General features: G+C 39.2%; 1 protein-coding gene across 2 annotated transcripts in view; it reads left to right on the top strand.

The window, feature by feature from the left end:
* The window catches only part of arhgdia (Rho GDP dissociation inhibitor (GDI) alpha), a 30207-nt gene extending 15244 nt beyond the window's left edge, over positions 1-14963 (top strand). Inside the window, exons 1-6 of one of the 2 annotated variants that reach the window (XM_081368649.1) lie at positions 69-283; positions 6151-6346; positions 10600-10683; positions 11538-11614; positions 11990-12053; positions 13184-14963. In XM_081368649.1, the coding sequence (XP_081224775.1) occupies positions 6160-6346; positions 10600-10683; positions 11538-11614; positions 11990-12053; positions 13184-13383 (612 nt within the window). In that variant the 5' untranslated portion in view covers positions 69-283; positions 6151-6159 and the 3' untranslated portion in view covers positions 13384-14963. Of the gene's footprint in view, positions 1-68; positions 284-6150; positions 6347-10599; positions 10684-11537; positions 11615-11989; positions 12054-13183 lie in introns of those variants that run through there. The other variant, XM_081368648.1, reaches the window with a different exon arrangement.
* The last annotated feature ends 665 nt before the right edge of the window (positions 14964-15628 follow it).

The raw sequence follows: 15628 nt of genomic DNA, 5'->3' as shown, positions 1-15628 counted from the left end.
CAGCACTCCTTTCTGCATTTTATTAACGTTGAGGCGGCTGCCAAATGGCTAAGGGTGTTTGTTACTCTGGCAGCTAAAGTGATGTCATCTGGACATAAATGCTTACAGGCTGAACTCGACCTTGTTTTCATGTTTTGCTGATTCTTCTGAAGAAATGGATTGTATTTCGTCAGTCTTAATCAACTTTTGCCCACTCCAGAAAGGGACATGAGCTGCTTTTTATTACTCACGGGTGTTTTTCTGTTCTGCTTCCCTCAGCCTGTTTAGCTTCTCGACTAGGGAGGTCAGTGTTCATTAAAACACTGTTGTCATAATAATTTACTATCACTGAATCTACAAATTGTAAATGTTAATAGCATTTCATGTAATACCATGTCAACCAGACTAGAGTTCAACAGAAAAGAAATAATTCTAACAGAAAATGTACTCGAGTTAAAGATCCCACTACTCTCAAAAGTGCACATTTTTCCCCCAAAATACTCAAGCAAATGTACTTTGTTACTACCCACCTCTGCATGTAGATATTTCTGCCTCGTACGATGATCAGAATCCCCATCGGATCACAATTGAGCTGAATTTCGTTTTAAATGTCTTTAACCCTTAAAGACTGATACAGTCGCCTGTGGCTGAAATAACTACTGTGCTTAAATGTTTAATAACTTTTGAACCGCTAATCCAATCTGTATGCTTTAAAAAGTCTTGTAAAGAGGAGATTCACTTTGCCGCATTTGGACATTCAGAGGCTCCGTAGTGAACGTGATTGCGTCATCAAGTTTTGATCAGCATTGAACGTCAAAGAAACCCATGCGGTTTGTTCCTCTGACACCGTGTCCTAAACGGATGCAATGTGATAAGATTCCAGCGATTGCGATTCCAGTGACGCGACTGCGAGATGCGTCGAAATCAATCAAAACCCACAGCCAATCAGAACAGCGTGTGGGCGGAGTCTCGCGGCAAGTGCACAGCACCAGAGAGTAATCTTGATGGCACTCGCAAGAAAATGGATAAGTAGGCTACATAATCAAATTCACAAATATTACACCATTTAAACATTACTAAAAATACATAGGCTGAGTTTCTAAAACAATATTTGTCACACTTGTTTGTTCACAGTTTGAACGTTCTTGTTTCCATTTGTTTAATTTCAAGATCTAAGGTGCATTATACATTGTTGCTTTTATAGTTACAAAGCTGGAGCACTAAATGATATTCAAAGTCACATTACATGCTTTTCACATTAAATAAAGCACATAAACAGTACCTGAGATTATCATTGCCACACTTTGTGTTAGTTGTTCCTGTCGCTGTCATGGCTGGTTAGGACAAAAACTCTGATTAATACGGAAAAGATACCTTTTATCGCGTGTCGCGGCGTCGTGTCACGTGTAGTTAGAACACGGTGTGAGCCAAACAGGAATGATTGTTGATGCTTAGTCCCACCCCGCCCCTAGATTAGTTGAAACTACCATCTACTCAACCAACAAACATGGTCCGACAGTGGAAACACGGCTAATCGTGTCAACTGCATCTGGGCCAAATTTTGTGTTGACATCTCAAAGCAATCAAAAGTTATGGGATTTAGAACCACGGTAGCCTTTTATCAAGTCCAACAACCTCTCCAAACAAGTGATCTGAGTGTTTAACTGAACATAAGAACTACTTGTATGTGTAAAATCATAAAAGTCTTTATAATCATAAGTATGTGGATGAGTTATGATCTTCCAGCGCTCTTTCAGCTTTGTGCTCCTATTCTGTGGCGCATGGTAAATCAAGACCTGTCGATCTAAACAATCCATCCAATCCAAGCACGCTCCATCTGTAAAACAGTGTCCGATTGGTCTCTACTAGGGCTGGAACTAACCATTATTATTTCTATCGATTATTTTCCGATTATTCCACCACCAAAATGGCTATTATTCAGAACCGTTGAACCCCTACATCAAGGACTCGTTTATTTCCAGAAATCAAGAAAAGCAGTTTTTCTCTATGTCCTCTTCAGCATGGCCACTTTTAGAGCTTCATACACACCTTAACCAGATAATCAAGCTCTTCAGGATCACTAGAAATGTCAAGTCAGATCAGTTGAAGCCAAACTGCGATGAAGGTGGCCCTCCAGGAGCAGGAATGGACACGCCTGGTTTAGGGCCAATGGGAACATGACGACAACCCATTATGTGCCTCTCGCTTCTGATCCTAAACTTGAAAAGCTAGCCGCTGGACCGGCGTGCCAGAGCCTGCTGATGGAGAACGGCCTCTTTCCCTGTCAGGAGTGTGAAGAGGCCCAGAATGGAAAAAGCTGTGCAGTGTTATCTGAATTCCTGTCTGACCGTGGCCAAAACCATCCACTGCCAACACTGAGACTGTTTTCACAAGGCAAAAGATGACTTTGAAGATTCTCCTTGAATGTTACGCTCTTTTATTGATTATTGTGTGCAATTTTCTTGTTGATAGACCTTCCATTATTAATGATAAGGGATAGAGCAGAAAACAGTGTTGTTGGGTTTCGTGGCTCCAGCACATTAACCGCTAACCACACTACATTGTGAGCACCAGTAATGCAGCCCGTTTGTGAGTCTCCCGAAGTGTTACGCAAACAACATCTGTCTTCGATATGCAGGACCTACAGACTGTACTAGTACACCATATGCCGAGAGGATGTTTTTTCTCTGTTCCCTGGCTCTCCCGGTTCAAATCTCATGGCGTTTGTTCATATGTGGTCCTCATTACAACTATTTGTCAGATAAGCTGGCAGATCTTTGCTCTTTGTTTGAAACAAGTTGTCTGGTTTATAGAAATTGTTGTGCTGTTGGCGGCCAAGTGAATTTCTCTTCTTGACGACTTTAAGGCCCTTTAAGATAACGCATGCATGTAGCTGCGGCTCTCAGTATAAATTCAGCAAATTGTTCATTTCTATTTTAATCATTATTTAATGTTCATTGCTTTGAAAATAACAGGTTTTAAAATGTTTAGATATGCCCCAACAATATAAAATAGATTATTCATCAAAGAATCCTGAAAGTATAAAGTATACTGTACACAGTATACTGAAATATCTGAAACGGTTCAAATACTCCGTAATAATAATAATAGTATCGATTCACTGATACCAGATGCGCTTTCTATCTCTCTTCTCTCCGATGGCGAAGTGACTCCCGCCTCCTGTCACTCGCTAGTCTCTGTTCTCTCCGGTTGAATAGTGCTTGTCATTCCCACAGGTTTCGCGCTCACACTAAAAACGTTCGCGCCACTGATCTATTGTCGTAAAAAGCCGCCTCTCAAACCAAATTGAGGTTTTTTTGTTTTTTTTTTGTCTTATTGCGCTTAAACGGTCAAAATACATGCAAAATTATGCCAAAATGCCAGTCTTGCTGAGTATTCAGGTAAATACTGTCAGGTTTGAAACATAAATAGTCGAGAGAAAACGCATGTTGTGTAACAGTATATTGGATCCGTGCTTAAGCTCTTAAAGTGACAGCAGCCTAATAAACCTGCTGCTATCTGTCACGTTAATCAAATAAAAGACAGAGATAATCACTCGCTGCTCATAACTGAATAACATTTGTAACTTTAGCCTAATTGTAAACATTAATCAGTATTTAATTTTTACATTAAAGACTATCAGTGTTATTTTGCCATTGATTTGCCTACTTTAATTTCTGTAATTCTCTTCTTACCTGAATACCACCGTTAGACCCACCTGAAAAACTTAAAGCCATATTTAATTTGTCTCTTTATTCTATTCTATTGTATTTATTTATTCGTTTCCAGTTTGTTTGTTGTTATTTTATTACTGATCATTTGTCTTTTTTATGTAAATTTAGTTTATTCAATTTATGATTCAAATTTAAGATATGACCCAGATAAAGCCTCCCTGTTCTGTGTGTAAGCTATTGCAACCGAATTACCCAAATGGTCAAAACATTTAGATAATAATAAATGATCTGTATGGTCGTATACAGTATATGGCAGTTTCCCCTGTGGTATGGAAAATGGTATCGAATATCGATATTTTTTCAAGGTATTGTATCGAAATTCCAGTATCGTGACAGTGCTAGTTTCCCCAAAACTATTAAGCAGCACAACTGTTTTTAACATCGATAATAATCAGAAATGTTTGAGCAGCAAATCAGCATATTAGAATGATTTCTGAAGGATCATGTGACACTGAAGACTAGAGTAATGATGCTGAAAATAAATTATTTTAAATTGTAATTTTTCACAATATTACAGATTTTTCCTGAATTCATCAAATAAAACAAAATCCTTAGTTTTAATAACCTTTTTTATTAATATCATGAATGTCACGCATGCTTGAGTTTGTGTAGTTGACAAAACCGCACCGTTCACTCACACACAGATATGTAGAAAATGCAGACTACATATTTAAATAGCATTTTTTTGTTGTTGTTTTTTTTTTGCGGTTTAATATCCACAGACTCTAGTCCATATCACCATTTATTTTGGCGTTCAGTCCTACTTTTGATTTATTCATTAAAAATTATGCCAATGACGTTCCACCTTGTACAGTAAATTAAAAAAATTATGTCTGGATTCTGTGGTTCACGTATTCAGCATCACTGAAACGCCCCTACAAAATTTAACTTCTTAATAAAAAACCTGCTGTAAAACTAGAACTTGGCCTGGATTAGTCAGCAACTTGCCAAAATCACAAGCGCAAAAGATCACAGCGAATCGTGATTGCTCTTTTGCAGATGCGTCTTCCAAGTGTCAAAGCACGTTGAAAGCGCTTCAGTTCTGTTATGAGTGTGATTGTGTGTGTCTAGCACGCCAACACCATGTAAGGAAAGGCCACAGTGAAGCAGAGTGAGCTGCAGCTCTGCAGAACAGAAACTACAGAAGCTGCGGTAAAGGTGAAGCAGTCGTATCAGTCGGACTTTAGTGCGCCAGGAGGGAGAGAACACAAGCACTTTCTGCTCCAAGCCCACTGCATTGCAGCACGAGTGTTTCTCTGCATTCACTTCTTCATTTAGCGTACGTCTTTGAAAGGCCTCGCTGGGTGAAGACATAAGGACGAGACATTGACAGGGGGATGTAAACATCCAGACGGCGAGCGAATCAGATGCTAATTCAGGAACTGGTTGTCAGAGTAATTTGTCATGAGTAAAGATAACAATCTTTAGAGTCATTAGTTTGTGAATCGGTTTACGACTGTATGTTTGTTGTGCACGGACTGAAGTAGATTACAGTGTTTACAACTACAGCAGTCGACATTCGAAGTGAATCAAAAACGTTAATCGAAGTTGTCCCAAGACAAGACCGGGTATTGTTCAAAATTCATGTATAACTTTGATGAAAGGGTTTGATCCACTTCAAATGTTGACTACTGTACATAAACTAAGAATATTCAAGGATGGTAAGATAGATATATGTATATATATATATATATATATGGAATTAGTACTTTAATACAATATATTGATCAAAAGTGACAGTACAGGCTTTTAATGTTTCAAAAGATTTATATTTCAAATAAATGTTGTTCTTTTGAACTTTTTTTAATCAAAGAATCATGAAAATGGTAACGTTTCCACAAAGATATGATGCAGCACATCTATTTTTAACATCGTATAATATTCAGAAATGTTTCTTGAGCATCAAATCAGCATATCAGACTGATTTCTGAAGGGTCATGTGACACTGAAGACTGAACAATCAGCTTTAATCACAGGAATGAAGTACACTTTGAAATATTACAATAGAAAACTTCTAAATTGTAAAATGTTTTTACTGTATTTGACATGAAATAGATGCAGCCTTGGTGAGCATAAATGAACTTAAACTCTAGTATATATTACACTTGTATACATTTGAAATAAATTGGGAAATTTTATATATATATAATTTTTAATCGTGAATCAGCCTAAAAATAGGCAGCACACACAGCGCTGTGTAGTGTATTTGAGCCCCTACAGTAATTGGCTTTGACCACTAATGCAATAGTGCTGAATACAGACGCCCACATTAGGCCGCTTCCGTTGGTGAATTCATTTCAAATCCATTAATAGTATTAAAAATTAACACGCTGGAGGAACTGATCACATGACGTTATGTGGGTCAGATCTCCATTGCTGTGGATATTTGTGGCACGTTTGTTTCCTCTCCCCTAACCCTGTTGCCGTTTCCCTCCAGCTGTGCATCATGGCCGAGCAGGAGCCCACACCAGAGCAGCTGGCCGCTATCGCAGCGGAGAACGAACAGAGCGAGTCTGTCAACTACAAGCCACCGGCACAGAAGAGCCTTCAGGAGATCCAGGAACTCGACCAGCATGACGAAAGCCTCCGCAAGTACAAGGAGGCGCTGCTGGGCAACTGCAGTGTCGCTGCAGGTGTGTGTCGCTTTCTCGTACTCACTCTCTCTCTGCTCTGGCCTAGTTTGATGAAGGTTTCTGCGCAACACACACACACACATACACCTCAGATTGTAGTGTAGCAGTCCCTTTCTCAGAATACATCACATGGACCTGCTCCTCTTTCAACACGCTTTCATTTTTAGCTTATATGATTAGTATGTCTTGGCATGCACTACAGGCCTGTGTGTGTGTGTGTGTGTGGGGTTCTGATAAACCGTGTGTTATAGGGACAAAATGCCCCCACAAAGATGGCAATATCCTTGTAGGGACAATTTTTTTTGTGTGTGATTTGTTTTGAAAATGTAAAAATGCAGAAGGTTTTCTGTGATGGGTAGGTTTAGGAGATGTTCAAACTTATACAGTTTATACAGTATAAAAATCGTTACGCCTATGGGACAATCCCCATGAAATATGGAAACATGTAAAACGTGTCTCAGACTCATTGGCGCATCACATGATGCTCCTTTTTCCCCCCTTTTTGTTGTATTAATGCATTCAAAAATAATTAAGTTACATTAAGGGATGCACCGATATGAATATTTTCAGCAAATACCGACAATTCTTTATACTTAAAGCTGCAGTCCGTAACTTTTTTGGGTTAAAAATTTAAATATTTGAAAAAATTAATTAGAGCAAGTACATAACCAGCCAGTGTTCAGAACTCTCTGCTTGCCGTAGCTCGATTCAAAATGGAAAGCTTGTAATAATGTTTTTAACTCCAGTGGTACTGGTGGATTTCCTTGGGAAATTCAAGCATGTCTTTGTGTCATTACGTCACATCTGTCCACATAAAGAAGAGTCTCGGCTAGTGGGCGATGAGTGTGAGGATGTTGGAGGTGGAGATTTACAACCTTTTCTCACAGCACTTGAATATGATTAAACTTAGCAATTTGATGGCGGATCCAGAACAACTTGACATTCACCCGTTGTAAAACGAGAAATACTTCGCACTTCGGAGTGGCTAGAGAAAAAAAGAGACTGCAACCGGCCCATGCGAAAACAAGGATAAATATCAGAAGGGCATTAAATGTAGTCACGAAATAATGATGTTGTTAACATTAATAATTTGAGGACAAAGTATAATTTGCACGGTTTGTCGTGATATGATTAGCGATCGCTAGATTTAATCAGCGCGATTTACTGCAATGCTTTTTCCTCTTAGTTGGTCAGAACAAAAGTGGATGTTACTTGTTCAGATTACATTTTCCAGTGAAAATTCTTCTGTTGGTCATACTTCCAAAAAGTAGAATCGGTGATTGCGAATGACAGTCTCCACACCACCAGCGCGGCGACTGACAGCCGCACATTCTCCTCAAAACTTTGGATTCATCCGCGCTGTGCCATGCCGAGGCACAACCCACGTAAAGTTGATAATTCCGCGAATCAAAATTTTTATATAATTTCTGAGAACCTGATTTCAAAAATAAGTCTCACCATTAAAAGCATTAAAATAATGTTCTCATCATTATCTTATGTAGCTTATATGACAGACTAATGGAGAAGAACCCTTGCAGCCCCTCATGACTGAGTTTGGTCAATAAAAACTTTCTATTTCTTTCTAAAATATCTCCTCAAACTTAAATTATTCATAACATTTGTGTAAAAAAAAACAACAAGTTTTACTTTTAGAAGAGATTTTTATCTCACGACACTGAAGACTGGATTCAGCTTTGCATTTATAAAATATATTAAAATCATTGAACTTAAATATTCTTTAAATATATTGTTTTAAATGGTAACATTTCAGAATATCACTGTTTTTACAGTATTTCTGATAAATGCAGCCTTTGTGAGCATGAGACTTCAAGAACATTTAAAAAAATGAATACCGACCTCAGACTTTTGACAATGTCAGGGAAATGTTATTGCCTTTTCTTTGATGATTATACAACATGACATTTTTAGAGGCACTGAATTGAAACTTTTTCAAAATCATATATAACAAACACAATTACAGAACATACATTTCTAAGCGCAAGTGTTTTAAACTCAATTTTTGAAGGATTATTTCTCTCTCACGATTGCTGAAGCTCCAATCGCAATCCACTTCTGATATTGTGTTGCATTGTTACGTATTGAACCGTAGCTTGATAAATATTCAGCTTGTGATTTCTCCTCCAGATACGCGTGTTGTTCCAGGACCATCAGATAATGTTGATCCAGGAATGTGTCCTCCTCGGGTAAATGATGTTGTTCTGGGCTAGAGCTGTAGACTCCTGGTTAGCGTCTGCTGTCCTCTGCGTCGTCTCTCAAAAACGAGGTCACGTCTCGAGAGTTCCTGCTCCTTTTGCTTTCATCAGCAGTCCGCCATTACAATAACCCTGTGTGTTACGGTTCATCCCTTCACCTGAAGAGCTTCTTGAATCTCATTTCCTACTGTAGAGTGACTAAAGCACCACACAGACGTCAGAGATGATGATGATGATGATGATGGATGATGATCTCCAGCTGTGTGTTTGTGTAGTTCCTGCGTTTACACGGACGTCAGTTGTTGGGCTATTGGTCGTACTCTAAACAAAATTCTGAAGTTGCTTATAGAACAAGCGGCAGCAAATGGATTTGCAAAAGTTTGTTTTCCCCAAATACACCCGCTCCTCGTCTTCAGCCGGCCGGCTGAACACCCGCCCCGATCTCACGACATTAGCGGAGGTTAAGCTGCTCAAACAAACAAAAGAGTTTTCTGGAAGTTCTCATCCTCTGGAAGTCAAGCTGTCTCTAATCTGGAATAGGATTCGTTATTTTAACATTTGAAGTGAAGGTCATTGTTTACTCAAAATTAGACTTCATTCTTTTGAAGGTGATAAGAAAATGCTGTTTATGTAACATTTTACTTGGTGTTGTTAATCGTATGCATCACAAGTGAGAAACATTCCAGTGAGACTTCTAGTGAATTCTTGGTTTAGTGTTTGCTGGGTAGTTCGCTCTGTGTTTGTTTACTGTTCTGACCTCCAAGTCTCTGATATCAGGGCCCGAATTTGGTGCGAGTGTTGTGGGAAATTCCTGCAAACATTTATTCTCTAGCATGCAAGTTTAGCGAGTATATTAGGGTGTGTTCACACTTGGCAAGTGTGGACGCTGATAATCAAACCCTGGTGCCTCCAAACAAGTGGACCGTGATGCTGAAAAGATGGGTCTTGATCTGCTTCCAAATGAACTCTGGTGCGGTTCGAATGAAATATGAACACAACACGGACCACAGACATGTAAACAAGCCAAAAACAGGATGTGATGTCACAAGATGTGACCCTAAAAGGGCTGAATGCTCAAGCACACCTGTTTTTTTCTCATCATAGTAATCACGATTCAGTACAGGCGTCTTCACACAGCAGATCTTTATTTGTGTGTGCAAACGTGGAGCTGTTTTGATTCCTTTACACTTTTTATAAGCTCTTTTTGAGTCCTCAGCTGGTCAGAATACCATCGTATGTACGCACATACAACGAGCCCGTTTAACCCAGAACATAGCATTGTTTTAGATGTTCGGTAAAAATGTGCGTCGTAAAATCTGTCCAATCAGGTTGTGAGCGTATCCTTGTTCCTTGTGTTTTGTGTCTTTAGGTTCGGTGTTAAAAAGTGTGAACGCTAAGCGAACCAGGACCAAATGTATCATTTTCTCTTTTTTCTTTGGTCCGGTTGCACAACATTCATCTTAACTGTGTAAAATATTAATACAATGATCAGCGTGTATGAATAGAGCCACATTTAGAAGTCAAGACCATAATCAGAATGAGCGCTCGATTGCCAAAAATCGGTTTGGCCTGTTGGTTGAGGTTTGGAGATCAACACACACGTGAATCTGACTGCACTGTTTTACCAGTTTCCAGAAGTGAATTCAAAGTTTGAAATCAAGTCCTCTTGTGCTGTGTGAATGCTTTTGCGCAGTGAAAATGACCACATAGTAACATCTTGAACACAAAGTGTGCACTTAAATATTATTCGGCAACATAATTGCATCAGTGACATAAATAAAAAGGAACATAATGTGTAGCATCACATGCATTGGGGTATTTGCAAGATGCTCTTAAAATATGTTGTAAAAACACAAATACATTGAGCATTTAGGTACATTAATACATTTGTCTAAAATATTACCCCCCTCAAATAAAATAAAAAATCCTTTCCATAAAGAGTCAGCCATTTTATGAAATAAAATTCAGGCCCTGGATGTAATAAAGTAAATCTACGGCTTTTCTTATGTCATTTTCTTGTGTCTTTTGTTCACTTTGCAGATCCCACCGCTCCCAACGTTCAGGTGACACGGCTAACTCTTGTGTGTGAGACGGCTCCCGCCCCGCTGACCCTTGACCTGCAAGGTGAGTAGAGAACACTTGTTCTTAAAGGGATATTTCACCCAAAAAAAAAAATTGTCATCTCACCCTTCCAACCCCGTAAGACTTTCGTTCAACCTCAGCATTTTTGTCCATCCGTGGAAAGGCAATATAAAAAATCAAGCTTCAAAAGTTCATTAAGACATCGGAAAAGTAATCGATATGAATCGAGTCTTACATTTTAATCTTATTCATCAGTGCATATCAAATATGGCAAGCGGAAGCTCAAACGTGGATACAAACCTCATTGTTTGAGCTTTTATTTAGTAATGAACATTACAAATATGTTTTGAAAATAAGACTTAGCATGAGACCTGTAATTTTGACAGTTTATAGCTTGTTATATATTCAAATACCCTATTTATATAATCACAACTCAACAGTGTATATGTTGTGATGTAATAGTCTGAGCTCATTTCTCTTGGATATATTCATGCTGTTATTAGGGAGTGTTATTTAAGTTATGACTAAGCCAAACCAAACCTGTGGTGCGAGGTAATCTTACGGTCACATGACCCAGATAAAGCACAGCAGCCTAAGAGCTCAAATCTGACAGAGAGAGAGAGAGAGATAGAGAGAAATGAGTGTGTGTGTCCTGCAGCCATCTGCTGGAAACATGATTCAACTGCAGTCTGTCTTCACATTCAGCCTCATACCACACCTGACAACGCCAGCTCAACCTTTAAACTTTCTTTGGCATGTTTTTTATTATCCAGGTCATTATTAGTGGTCATCGGATACAGGTTTTTTTTAATGGCCAATGTCAATATAAAAACGCTTGGCTGGTATTTCGACAGGTTCACTGTAGTATCTTGAGCGTGTGTTTGTCCCTCTCTCAGGTGATCTGGAGTCCTACAAGAAGCAGTCGTTCGTGCTGAAGGAGGCAGTGGAGTACAGGATAAAGATCAGCTTCAAGGTTAGATGATCACAACAGGACTCATTTAAACAGTGACTGCTAGGGATGAATGCTATCACACAACTTCTAGCATGGTACAACAATCGCACGGCACATTAACTGTGTACAGTAGAAGTTACATTATGACTGAATTTCCAGTAAAATAACTAAAGTTTATATTTCATAACCATGTATTAGTGTCTGGATAATTCAGTAAATTACTGGGAATTATTCTATCATCAAGCTTGGACGCCCTGTACTTCCACATTACGTCATAAACACCGGCACATTGTGTACTGACTGCATATGCAAACATGCTGCACTGAACTTGTTCCTGTTTATCAGTCAAATAACGTGACTTCACTGGTCCACATTTGTATTCACATCTGTTTACAGGTAAACAAAGAGATCGTCTCCGGGTTGAAGTATGTACAGCAGACCTTTAGGAAAGGGGTGAAGAGTAAGTGCTCTTTAAAAACTACACAATTTTGCATTCATGTTCATGCATGTCACCCGCAAATCAAAAAATAAAATAAAAGACGGTTCTCCTAGTATTCTCTCGTTTTATTGATTTATTTTGGATTCTGCTAAAAAATGCAGTGCTACAAATACTACTATGATGTATAAATACTGTAATACTTCGTTTACATAATTGTATTTATTTTACTCGTGACTTTTTCATGAGTATTTGGCAACACAAAGCTAAACATTTTGTAATGGGCTTCATTTTCTTTCAAGCAACAGCATATTCTTAAAAATTGATGCACATATTTTTTTAAAGGGGTTTGTGCATTATATTGTTTTGGTCAGGTGATTAGGTATTAGGGACTGGTTGTAATCCTGTTATGTAAGTCCTGTGGCGTGTCTGGTGGGATTTTGCTTTATTTAACAATAAAAGCCTTCAGTTCCTTGAGGAACTGGATGTTGGAAATCTACCTCTTTCTCCAACAAAGCAACCCATGTATGCTTGATAGAGAGGCCATGCAAATAATTATGCACAAACAAACAGGAAGTAGGAATGGACAGTAAAACTAAATGGGGAAAGTAAAACAGCCAGAATGTGTCGGAAAGTCACTGTATTAATGAGTGAATCGTTCATTTAACCAATTAAGTCAAATGGCGGATTCATTCAGGAACATGATTGAATCATTGACTCATTCTTTTACAAGTTTGTTTGTGTTTGCATGGATTCGTTCAGTAATAAAACACCCCTGTGTGTTTCTTAGAGACTAGTGCCTTTTCTTGGAACTCCTATTTTCGTGTCTGAGAAAAAGTAATCTGAAACTGAGAATTCAGTCTAAAACGTAACCCAGTATTAACAACTTGTTTATTGAACTGTTGTAGAAAATCAATATCTCGTTTGCAATCGTGCTGATATTTGGGAAGAGCATCACTCTTGCTTTATCATGTTTTAAATGTTAAATACATAAACTCGTACAAGGGCATTTTTGCCTCCATATCTTGAATTTTGGGGTCATTCAATCAATGTTTTTTTTTTTTTGGTGAAAAATGTGATTGCTCTAACCTCCACTGACAATGAATTAGTATAGTTAGTTAATTTCAACCTCTTCACCTGTTTCTTGTGTTCAGTTGACAAGTCTGACTACATGGTGGGCAGTTATGGGCCCCGGCCGAATGAATACGAGTTCCTGACACCCTTGGAGGAGGCACCCAAAGGCATGCTGGCCCGGGGCACTTACAACATTAAATCCAAGTTCACTGACGACGACAAGCACGACCACCTGTCCTGGGAATGGAACCTCAACATCAAGAAGGACTGGAAAGATTGAGTTGTTTCCAAACCCCCATTTTCCTTCTTGCCATCCTCCTACCTAATTCCTCACTCCCTTTCTTCCCCTCCAACCTCCTCCAGTTCCCTCAATCATCGTCGTCATCATCACCACCACCATCAACATCATAGTCCTGGATTAACTGAATCAAAGGAAAAGGATTTTTCTCTCTCCGTCCACTTTCCCCATCTTCAATCCCTTCCTCCATGTTCCTATCCCTTTCCCTCCCAAATGAGTATTGAGGCTTTTCATGAAATATATATGTGAAAACAAACAAAAACGTGCACAATCCATATTTTGTGTTTTGGTTTGTTTGTATATAAAAGTAAAACCAAGAGGAAAAAAAAAAATTCAAAAAACCTCATGGATACTTTTGACATGGATGTTATTAGTAATCTTCACTGCCCCTTCGCCTTCCTCGTGTGTCCCGAACCCTTCCCGATTATCCCACGTCATTCCTTTTTCTGACATTCCTCGTTTTCTTTTTTTAACCATGATCTGCCTTTATGAGTGTAATGGGAGAAGGTGCCATTTGCTGATATTTTTCCACTGGCATTCCCTCATAACTCAAGTTTGCCTTTGCCCAGAGGGAACGTGTCCGATGCCTTTGAGATGAGCCTAGGGTTAGTGTAGCATGGGTAACTGTTAGCGATTGTAGCGGCGCAGGTCTTTACTCGGCTCTCGGTATGAATGTGTGCGTGTCCGAATATGGTTTTAGCTACGTAGGGTTCGTCATCCTGTCCACTAGGGGAGCCGTACTAAGAATCAGCCTTGCCCTGCTCTAACGGCGTAGGGTTTTTGTTTAACCATTTCATCGCCATGTGGCCTTAAAAATGATTCCTGTAGCAAGACATTGAGTAGCTGCCTTTTAGCATCTTAAGTTTAAATTCACTCAAGTCTTTCGTCCTTAAGAGGCCAAGGTGCTTTACCGACTCTTGCTCCCTCAAGGGACTGGCGGTCACATCTTCTGCCTCGTTTCAATTGGCTCAATTCAGGATGGACTAACCTTGAAGGCCAGTAGAAGATCGTGAACCTTGATGCTGAGCAAGCATTTTCCCCAATTCAGTTATCAAATCCGTTCCAAAGACGACTGGTGCTTCATTTACAGAATGTGCCCTTTTGCTTGTGGTTTACGTGAGTTGCGAGGTTCTAAGAAGTCTGATTTCACTAACAGATCTCAAGTATTGAACTATTCTACAGAAAAATTACCAACACCATAGATTGTGCCTCCAGTATTGACGACCACAAGCTGCTCTCGATGCGAAAACCTAAGGGAAAGAAAGTCAGGACTCTAAAGGAGGTGCATTTGTAGTGGGACAGATCTGGAGTGAACCTAAATCTCAACTCTCAGTTCCAGTCCAGGTGTAGTCTGACCTCAGTGTTCAAACGAGAGAGGATGTGCTCATGCATCACTTGTACTGTTTTATACACGCTTCTTTCGTTTGTTTGTTTTCTTTGGTGACATTGCCTGCAAAGTAGTGGCTTGTTGTGCTGGTCTAGAATGCTGCTTCTGTCTTCACCTGTTTGTACTTATCTGGAGATTACTGTTCACCTGTGTCAACATTAAAGTGTTCAGAACAGACCGTTTCTTTTGTCTTCCATTCACCGACATGAATTCTGTACCATTGTTTTTTGTTTTACTTCATCAGGGTGATGTCTAGATGGGAAGCCTCATTCTGACTATTTGAACTTAGTGCCACCAAGGTTAGGAGTTGTCTTGTAGTCTTGCATAGCCAGTCCTGACTATCGGCATAAAGTCTGGTCTACATTAGAGCTAGGTATACTTCATTTTATGAGTACTACTCCATCTGAGCACACCAGCCATTCAAAGTACACTCCATTGATAGTAGCTACATTTACATGGGACACCGTTTGTTGAATGAATCTGAACGTAGTTTACATGAACACTAAATAAAGTGATGGGGTTGATGTGCACGCTATGTTACGAGCTTCAAATCAGAATTGATCTTTTGACATGCGCACACTAGAAGAATATATAGAGTTTCCCGCTGTTCAAACACGCTAACCATCCTCCTACATCTTTTCTTTGTTTTAAACCGCAGACTTAGAGGGTTAGTTCACCCAAAAATGAACATTACCCCATGATTTACTCACCCTCAAGCCATCCTAGGTGTATATGACTTTCTTATATAATTAGGAGGGTATAATGACTTATATTAATAAATACCATTGCTCTTCCAAGCTTTGTAATGGTAGTGAATGGCAGTCCTGATTTTGAAGCCCA

Source organism: Scardinius erythrophthalmus, assembly GCF_964197995.2.
Source record: "Scardinius erythrophthalmus genome assembly, chromosome: 1".
NCBI classification, from domain to species: domain Eukaryota; kingdom Metazoa; phylum Chordata; class Actinopteri; order Cypriniformes; family Leuciscidae; genus Scardinius; species Scardinius erythrophthalmus.
This window is presented reverse-complemented; position numbering and strand designations above follow the sequence as displayed.